This window comes from Limulus polyphemus, unplaced genomic scaffold, assembly GCF_000517525.1.
Source record: "Limulus polyphemus unplaced genomic scaffold, Limulus_polyphemus-2.1.2 Scaffold6338, whole genome shotgun sequence".
In the NCBI taxonomy this organism is placed as follows: Eukaryota; Metazoa; Arthropoda; class Merostomata; order Xiphosura; family Limulidae; genus Limulus; species Limulus polyphemus.
Window position 1 is genome coordinate 1 of NW_013671948.1, and position 10,923 is coordinate 10,923.

The 10,923-nt window shown below is 34.8% G+C and overlaps 1 protein-coding gene across 1 annotated transcript in view; it reads right to left on the reverse strand.

The window, feature by feature from the left end:
- Positions 1 to 570: 570 nt before the first annotated feature.
- LOC111089470 (limbic system-associated membrane protein-like) overlaps positions 571 to 10,923 on the reverse strand; it is a gene marked incomplete at both ends in the record, with an annotated part of 13,106 nt that continues 2,753 nt past the window's right edge. The window contains 2 exons of the mRNA XM_022402028.1: positions 571 to 741; positions 2,685 to 2,892. Of these exons, the coding sequence (XP_022257736.1) occupies positions 571 to 741; positions 2,685 to 2,892 (379 nt within the window). The remainder of the gene's footprint in view (positions 742 to 2,684; positions 2,893 to 10,923) is intronic.

The window sequence follows — 10,923 nt, forward strand, 5'->3', positions numbered from 1 at the left end:
TGTATAATATGGTAGACATGTGTCAATATGTCTACACGCCTCTTTAAACAGTTAGGTTGTATAATATGGTAGACATGTGTCAATATGTTTACACGCCTCTTTAAACAGTTAGGTTGTATAATATGGTAGACATGTGTTCTCTTTCAACAGTTAGGTTGTATAATATGGTAGACATGTGTCAATATGTTTTTGAGAGGTATTGATGAGGATAATTAATTAAACGTTTTCAGTCCTAAGTGAAAGTTTATATACCTCATACTTAATCACATTTTGTTAACCCCATACAAAAAGCTTATTTTTTGCTGTATTTGACAGTTATATACTTTGATCATACATCATAAAAGCCGCATTTCTAATTATAAAACTAACACTTCGGATATACATTCTCTGTTTTACTGTTTGAGATCGTTCTATTGCTATATATATATATATATTACAGATTGCTATTCTATTTCTCCAAAGATAAAATTAAAAATATCATCTGTGACGTAAAGGCCTAATGCATTCCTTGATTGGCTGTTACATTGCTTTTGGTTTCTAAGTATAAAGCTCATTTAGATAGTTAGTTACCTTGAATCATGTTGTTCTGCCAGTTTCCAACGGCCAGAGGCTCGCCATCTTCGCGCCTCCAAGTGATTTTAGGGGTAGGGTACCCCTTTGTTCTGCAAGTGAGTGTTACGTTAAAGCCCTCACGCACCAGAACATCAGAACTACTCTCGGCTCCAAGAATCTCCGGAGGTACTGAAGAGTAAGAGAAAGTTGGACTTAGTCGATGTTTGATAGGATTTGGCTTACGTTCATGGCTGAAATCATTAAGAATTAAAGGTGGAATTATTCGATAAAGGATTACACGGTCATGTTCCAGAAGATAGAAAACGAGGCGAATTCGTCTACAACATTAATCTAGAAATAATTTGATATTACAAAAGGCTTAACCGGCTCAAGGAGGACAGCTTTTGCGAAAACAAAAAATACTCACAATAGAAAAAAAATAGATTAAATGTTTTTGGTATGACTGAACAGACCACACACACCTAATTTTACGTCGATGTAGTTTTACTGTGATTAAACTTATATAATCAAAATAAACATTTTATACAAAACAAGACTAAATGTGTTACGTGGAACACTAATATAATTAATAGTTTTTCTACTCACCGGATTAATGTTTCTTTTCATCGTTGATAAAGGTCAGAAATTTGGAGTGACAGAAGTTTTCTTTCTCAAATAAATGTGTTTTGTAAATTACTTTTGAAACTTAGATATTTTTTCAGTTGATAATATTCAATTAAGGTTACACGACATTCAACGTATTAGTGATTTTAAACATTAAAAAATGAGGAGGTATAATATAGGAATTTGTGGTGTTGATTGAAATTCAAGACGCTTTTGTTACGTATAGATTTTGATTGGTTCATGTTTTAACGATAAAGAGAAAATGACAAAAATATCTATTTACAAATTTTTCTATGTTTTAGTAATCTTAGCGTTGTATTTTACAAACCATAATTCAACATTCAGCTCGTTTAAAACCGCACAAAACACGAAATTCGATTCTTAACTTACGTGGCTTTGCTTTTTATTTAATGGTTTAGGAGGTCACACATTACGTCTTTGGAAGTTTAAATTATTATGGCCTTACTCTCGCTCTGGTTCATTTGTGGAGGTCTAAATTATTATGGCCTTACTCTCGTTTTGGGTCATTTGTAGAGATAAATTATGATGGCCTTACTCTCGCTCTGGTTCATTTGTGGAGGTCTAAATTATTATGGCCTTACTCTCGTTTTGGGTCATTTGTAGAGATAAATTATGATGGCCTTACTCTTGTTCTGGTTCATTTGTGGAGGTCTAAATTATTATGGCCTTACTCTCGTTTTGGGTCATTTGTAAAGATAAATTATGATGGCCCTACTCTTGCTCTGGTTCATTTGTGGAGGTCTAAATTATTATGGCCTTACTCTCGCACAAAAAGTGAGTGTCTGCTCAAACTATCAGATACGTTTTCAACACAAAAGTAATTCCCACCTCAAAATTTTTCTTTAATATCTCTGCAACTCGTAAAAGTCTAGACTTTTAACTTGATGTTTTCTTTACGTTCCTATGTGTTGGAAAAGGTTCAATTTTCTATAAATATATCTTAGGTAAGCTCTTGGTTGTCAGCTTAATTTGATATTTTGTATAATGTTCACTTCTTATAATTGAAAAATGTAACCTATTTAAACCAAAGAGAAAGTAAGGCTGTCATAATTTAGACCTCCACAGATGAACCAGAGCAAGAGTAAGGCCATCATAATTTATCTATACAAATGACCCAAAACTTGCTATGATTTTACAGTTTGACAACTTAACTTATCATATTAATTTCATAACAGGTGCTTCATAATATTGAACCTTTTTTTCCCAGTTTTCACCTTTCTGTGTTCTCACACAGATGTATTAAAGAAATATATCCAACGACCGTTAGACGATATTTCAAACTTACCTAGTCTCGTTTAGAACGAGAATATTTTAATTTATACACAAGTAAAGACTAAATAAAGGACAACGAGACGTTTTTAATTATCTTTTTTCAAGTTGAAAATAAGACAATATTATGTTGATATCACAATATATGTCTCAAAGAATCTACTTAAGCCTAAAGTAACTAACGTTCCTAGAACTCGTTTTATGTTATAAAAACTTACCAACTACATCCAGAAAGCCAACCTGACTCTTCATGGGAACGGTGTTAATCTGACACATATAGCCCCCTCTGTCGGACTCCTGAACTTCGCGAATGTGTAGAACCCAGTTTCTATGATCATTATGGCTCAGGCTGACCCTGTAGTTTCTCGTGATCACGTTCTGATGGATGGTCAATATGGTCTTACTCTCAACCCTTAACCAGGCCACCTAAGTTATGTCATTCAAGACGTCATGAAAGTTAAACAACATAGGAAAATAAAACATTTTAAGCTGTAAACTATACGATAGATATAAAAGATTGCTAATATATATATCTTTTCCAATTAATTAAACGTGTTAAAATTATCGTTTAACGATCATACCTTAAAACAGTTAAGGTTTATACCAGAATTATTTCAGTAGCTAGCTCAAATAACTATTACTTATTCTCAAAAGACTGTATGTGTTTATGGGTATGAGGATTGGGGGAGGAGGAGTCTTGTTAATGAAGTAGGTTCATTTTCTATATCCAACTTTTCTGATTTTTGTCAGAAGTTTATTACGAATATTTTCCTTCCTTTACAACCTAGATCTGATATGATCTGGTAATCACAGTGTTCAGCGCACAATCTGCTCGCTCTTTCAACCATAGGGACGTTATAAATTTACTGTCAATCCCATTTTTTATCGATAAAGGGTAGCCTAACAGTTGGTGGTGAGAGATGTTCGCTAGCTGCTCTTCCTCCAACTTACCACTTTTAAATCAGAGGTGGCCAGCGCAGATAGCCTTCGAGTGGCTTTACGCAATATTCAATAAACAAAGAAACCACAGAAAATATTTCAAATGTACCTTATAATATAAATAAAAGTTACCTGGCAAATCTAATCTATACTCATTTATTATCGTTCATGCTATAAATTAATTATTTATTGTTTACCTATAATTAAGCACAAAGCTACACAATGGGCTATCTATGCTCTGCCCACCAAGGGTATCGAAACCCGAATTCTAGCGTTGTAACTCCGCAGACATACCGCTGTGCCAATGGGGGTCCAATAAATCAATAGAGGTAACCTCGGGCATATAAACATTTAAAAGTAAATGTTCATATATACAGTCAGTAAAACAGTTTAAAGAAAGGTAAATGTTCTGAGTGGGACTGAGTTAGTACACACAGTAAAACTCATACAAGGTAACCCTAGTTCAGTATGTCCTAATTTTTCCAAGTAGATAACAAAGTATCTTTAAATTACTTGCGTGTCTATCAACCAACTTTTGTATGAATGTCAGCCTTCATAAAAATAAAGAAATGTGTGCAAGAGTACAGACGGTTCTATTGCTTATATCTTTTCGAAGGTTTGGTGTTTGTTCATAATTCAGGAATGCTTTACAGAAGAATGATTTAGAGGGTGATTTCAAAGCCTAGATCTATGTAGGTAAAATCGAAGCTCGTTATTCAAGCACAGCAGCGTTCTCGAGACGTCATTACAAGCATTCTCTAGCTTCTTTGAAGGAATTCCCCATATTCTGCTTGTTTACTTATGGATTTTCTGCTCATAAAGTGTTAAGTGTTATACATTACGTATCAAATTCACTGAAGCATAATGCAACTGAAAAAATGTAAACACATATAATTATTAGTGAAATAATAATAGGAATTAATTTTTTCTTTTTTTTTGATGTGCGGAAACTAATAATATTTTGACCATTTAGTTATTATTTGTGTTTCAGTAATTCTTTATCGTAATTAAACGTACCGAGCAAAACAGTGTCAAACATTATTTCTGTAACATCAGATCTGCTAGGACAGGAGGTGTTTTCATTACACCCGTTTCTGTGTCATATTTTTTTTTGGTGTGATTTATTCAGTCTACGATCGTAGTAGGCCCGGCATGGCCAGGTGGTTAGGGCGCTCGACTTGCAATCTGAGGATCGCGGGTTCGAATCCCCGTCACACCAAACATGCTCGCCCTTTCAGCCGTGGGGGCGTTATAATGTGACGGTCAATCCCACTATTCGTTGGTAAGAGAGTAGCCCAAGAGTTGGCGGTGGGTGGTGATGACTAGCTGCCTTCCCTCTGGTCTTACACTGCTAAATTAGGGACGGCTAGCGCAGATAGCCTTCTTGTAGCTTTACGCGAAATTCAAAAACAAACAAACAAACAAACGATCGTAGTATTAAATCTATACTCTCGCTACCAACAAACAGCTAAGTCGGCCTTGCTAAGTGTGTTCTCCTCTTACCCTTGTGTCTCAACAGAGTTGCAATAGGACTTAGCTAAGTTAGTAAGTTTTCAACATTAAACACAAAGACAGGCAAAAAATTCAGAAACAACAAGCGTTGTTCATTTAGAGAAATAAAAATAACGTGAAAGATTAACAGAGTAAAAAGTGTGGTCACATTATCGCGGTGTTACTGAAGTGGACGAAAATTCTGTTGTATAGAAATAAGTTGATTGACAATGAAGAAGTGTTTAAGCAAGTGATATTTTACCTGTTTCCAGCCAATTTGATGGAATTTATAGTATCAGTAATGTATTTTACAACCAACTTCAGGCTGTTGAAAAATATCACTTTACTTGGCAGGTTATACCAATATTATCCAATATCCAAATAAGTTGTTACGTAACGCAGAGCTTATGAATGTATTATAAATATATTATTACAACAATAAGTTACTTTGCCGCTCTTGGTCCGTGTTAAAATAATACAACTGAAAAAAATATTTGCCATAAGAGAACAACAGAGGGGAAATAAATTGTGATAGGCATCACACCCTACTGTCTTCTACACTTTACTCGCGCCATTTAGATCAGAAAATGCCTCCATGACTACTTTGTCTCTTTTATGTGTGTACGGGGAAGCAGGAATCTCTATATCCCCACCAATGGACAGAAAGTGACAGGTTATAGATGTAAAGACTCCACATCTTGTTTGTTTCATGAAAGTAGCGATGGATTAATCAAACCAAGTCTAAAAGTTTGTATTTCTAATGGTTAAGTTTAGATCATAACAGTATTGTTTGTTTGTTTTTGAATTTCGCGCAAAGCTACACGAGCGTTATCTGCGCTAGCCGTCCCTAATTTAGCAGTGAAAGACTAGAGGGAGGGCAGCTAGTCATCACCACCCACCGCCAACTCTTGGGCTACTCGTTTACCAACGAATAGTGGGATTGACCGTAACATTATAACGTGCCCACGGGGACTCGAATCCGCGACCCGCAGATTACGAGTCGAGCTCCCTAACCACCTGGCCATGCCGGGCAGTATCAGAACAGTAAAGTTTTTATTGAAGCCTAGACTTCCTAACTTACGTCTATAGAATATGGAATACTACTGTTGCTTTCAAATTACAGGGTAAACGTATGAGTGAAATGTTTATTTTTTACTTTTACAACTATATGAATTACGTACAGGTATCTAAGGTACCTATTATCTTATCAATCTGGTGTATGCTAGTACCTATTATCTTACCACCAGGTGTATGCTAGTACCTATTATCTTACCACCAGGTGTATGCTAGTACCTATTATCTTATCAATCTGGTGTATGCTAGTACCTATTATCTTACCACCAGGTGTATTTTCATACCTGTTGTTTTACCACTAGGTGTACACAAAATATAAATAAATATTTAACCGCATTATGAATTTGCTTTCATTATGAGTACTTCAGTTAATTAATGTTTCAAGGTTTGAATTTTTGATCAACATTAAATTAAAACGATTTTATGAACAATATTTTAAAGGACAAAACTATAACATAACCACGTTACTGTAACTTACTTGAGCCTAGAACTAACTGAGCGTCTTAAAAAGGGAATCTTAACTTCGTTAAGTATTCTGCTTCGTCCCCCAGTGGCTCGAGTTTGCAGGCTTACGACGCTAAAAACCGAGTTTCGATACCTGTAATGGGCAGAGCTCAGATAGCTCATTGTGTAGCTTTGTGTTTAACAAACCCAAGCCCACTGAATTCTCTGTTTCTGTTTCTTTACATGAAGTTAGCATGCATCTGGTGGTAAGACAAGTACTAAAATACACTAACTGGTAATACAACTGATATTATAATACACCTGGTGGTAAGACCACAGGTACTAACATACACCTAGTAGTAAGAAAACAGGCATTAAAACACATCCGGTAGTAAGCCAACAGGTACTATAATACACCTGGTAGTAAGTTAACAGGTCCTAAAATGCACGTGGTGGTAAGGTAACAGGTTATATATATATATATATATATATAGCTGGTGGTGAAACAACAGGCACTAAAATACATAGCCTTCGTTAGAAAACAGGTACTAAAATATACCAGGTGGTAATACATTGGGTATTAAAACACACCTGGTGCTAAGGTAACAGCACTAATGTACACTTAGTGATCAGATAACTGATACTAGCATGGTTCACAGAGGCCGCAGTATATTGATAAACCTCCTCCATTACCCCAGTTTCTTCAATAGCTACCCCAAGGAGGCTGTACCCGTAGAAAAAAACCTGTAAAGACAACTCCCCGTGGTACCTGATTGTGTGTGCCAAGTTTGGTCTTGATAACTTATGATTGGGGATACAAACACACTATCAAACACGGTGCTCTAGGTGGCTAAGAACACAAACGTCGCTGCTAGATTCGGGTTCAGCGACCTAGAAAACCTATTCTTAGACCCCCATAATGTCTGCATGACCTGCTGTGGGCGTTTTAGCTACCTCCCCTAGGTAGGGGCTACTCCATATAGATGAAGACACCTCTCGGACCACTCCGAGCCCCCTGTCAAGTCTGGTTCTGCTAGTTCCAGAACTGCTGTAGGACCTATCATACATACATACAAAGAATTAATCTTACATACAAACTTCACAGAATGTTAGGTTACGAAAGTGCAATCCAAACTCTTCATCTTTAAAAAGAAAAAAATCTTTAAGTACATTTTATAGAGGTATTGAAATCTCAGTGTTTTATTTCAGTATTGATTATTAGAGGATTTATTGTACATTTTAGGTAAAAAGAAAAATCAGTGATCTTGCAATACAAAATTTGACTTTTTTAAGTTTTCACTTTAATATCTTCTAATGCAGGGATGACGTAATCAAACGAGAGTTTTCTTTTTGTACCCAACCGTCGTCTGTCACGTCTGTGGTAAGAGATTAGGGTCAAGTTCTTGACTGTAATTAATAGTACAATATTCTTGGAGCTGAAAACAATATCAACATTATTAAATGATAAGATCATTTTATTGTAGCTTGCCGATTTTAGCTGGAACTGTATGGATAGTTACTTATGTCCAAAAATTCAATCGCCAAATTAATTAAATTAATAATGGCTGAACAATACCATTACGATAGTTTTTTTTTGTTAGTGTTGTTCTGTAAGAAAAATACATTTCAGTTATCTGTTTCCATAGAAGCGAGTGATATTATAGGGATGGTAAGTTTTGTAGTCCGTGTGATCCCATTACTTATCAAGCTGTCCTATATGGTTAGATAACAGACAAGAAAATGGCAAAAACATACAGAGACTACGAATGAATTGCTAAATAATGTTAGTTGTACAGCAGAGAGTTGCGTGTGATATCGTTTAGGAACTGAGTGATTGTTTTCAAACAGATAATAACGACTCTTATAAATATAACAGTAAATTATCAACATTATCAACCCTAACACCACATTATAAGACACATAGGTTACATGATCAGGCCAGAGAACCTCTAAAGTTCAGGCCCACACTTAGAAATACTGACTAGAAGTTGGATAGCTAGTCATTAGCACCAACCGCCTACGCTGCTATCTTAATTTGGATAGCGGGATTGACTGTCACAGTTATAAGTCTTCTATACCTAAAGGTGCAAAACTTGTTTATTTAGATATATCGACTCGAACTATAGGCCATCCGAGGTACAGCCCGGCACATTAGTCACTAGGCTACATTACTATTAAACAGTATTTTAAGAAAAATCTGGTTTTAATTAGCCCATAACGTTACTAATTTGACAGCAATGATATAAATTAATCTCCTAAATGATAAAGTTTTAGTTTACACATTATAATTTATAAATAATCTTATTATTATAATTATTTTTCAAACGATAACTTATGGTCATATCCAACTATCCATTTAAAAAAGAGGGAATCCTCAATAGCCGCGGCACTTGAATTTTTTTTTCTTGCAAGATTAGAGTCAATTAACTCACAATACTCCCCCCCCCCTTTATTAGCTATGTTTTCGTGCGCCAGCAATACCAAGCGTGGGGCGCGCGTATACCCGATTCAATCTTATTACTCATCAGGATCTCTACCAGCCTACCCTCAAATTGAAATTCTTTTAGGCAGGAGTAAATTAAGTTAACCCAAATAACTACTAAGTTTGATTACAGCCGAAATACTGCACAAATTTGAGAAAAGTTTGTTTCTTTGTTTGTACGTTCGTTTGTCCTGTAACTCCTCCTGTTTGTTTGTAATTAAGCACAAAGGTACACAATGAGCTATCTGTGCTCTGCCCACCAAGGGTATCGAAACCCGGATTCTAGCGTTGTAAGTCCGCAGACATATCGCTGTGCCACTGGGGGGAACTCCTCCTGCCAAATATGGCTAAATCAGTAATCAACTTGGAATTATTCGGGATGTGTCAAGAAGATGTTATTTTTATTTGGCTAAATCAGTAATCAACTTGGAATTATTCGGGATGTGTCAAGAAGATGTTATTTTTATTTTAAAATGCATATATTTCATAGCCTTCAGCGCTGGGGGGAATGGATGGGGGGGGCACTAGGGATACTATCTACTTTCAATCATTACTGGCATCTTTAAGATAAAAACAGAAATACTATTTATATTTTCATAGCTGGTAAAACATCAATTCTACAATTGCATTTCATTTTCAATCATTTGAAGGATTTATTTTTCAAATATTGTTTACACAAACTTTCAAGATGGACACACTTCTATTAAGTGAGATGCTGTTAAGTCACATGTTACTACCCGCTTTTTTTTGGTAAAAACAAACAAACAAACTAAAATAGTAAATAAAATGTTCCATAACTGATCAAGTCCAGTGGACATAATAATTTTATTCTTGGGTACTTTCAATCTTTATATTGTCACTGGCATATTTAGGAAGAAAAAAAAACAACTTTCATGAACCTCTCACAGTACATTGCAATCTGGTAGGTTTTTTAAATATGTACATTTATTGCAAGGACAGGTCAATATCTTAGATAGGAAAAGACACGTTGTTTTACTGATGTGAGTAATTGTTATTCTTATCACTTCGCGAGTAACTTCGAAAATTTTCTAAATTTCAACCATAACAACTTTTTATTTTTTTCAAATATCGAATCTATCATTGACTTCCCTGGAAACTCAACACACACATGTATATAGCTCTATTATAGTGAGCATAAACCGATTATTTGTTAGAATTGACTTTCCTTGTTAGTTCAAAACTTGTGTTGTTGCCTATTAACCGTTTCTTCTTCAGAATACAAAAAAAAAAGAAAACACTTCGGTGTAGCAAGATTGATTACTAGATCATCCAATGGGACTTACTGCTTATCTGAGGATTACCCAAGAGGTAATAATGTTAATCAAAACTTTGGGTCACACACACCCAAACCTACACTATGAATGAAATTGAAGATTCGAGGTTTTTTTTAATACTGAAAAAAAACCAGTAAATAATAAAATAATACGAAAAAAATAATTGTGAAATCTAGATAATTGTTAAAACATATATTTACAGAATTATAGAAGGCATAAATTATTATCAATGTTTCCTGAAAATAAGTCACCAGGTCGAGTTTTATCTTATGAACCAAAATACAAACGAAAACCTGTAAAAAAGGGGTATTTAAGAATTAAAGGTTCCAATATTACGAAACACATTCAGTAAACAAGTTAAGAATTAAACGTTCCAATATTACGAAACACATTCAGTAAACAAGTTAAGAATTAAACGTTCCAATATTACGAAACACTTTCAGTAAACAATTTGAGAATTAAACTTTCCAATATTACGAAACACATTCAGTAAACAAGTTAAGAATTAAACGCTCCTATATTACGAAACACTTTCAGTAAACAATTTAAGAATTAAACGTTCCAATATTACGAAACACATTCAGTAAACAATTTGAGAATTAAACTTTCCAATATTACGAAACACATTCAGTAAACAATTTAAGAATTAAACTTTCCAATATTACGAAACACATTCAGTAAACAATTTAAGAATTAAACGTTCCAATATTACGGAACACATTCAGTAAACAA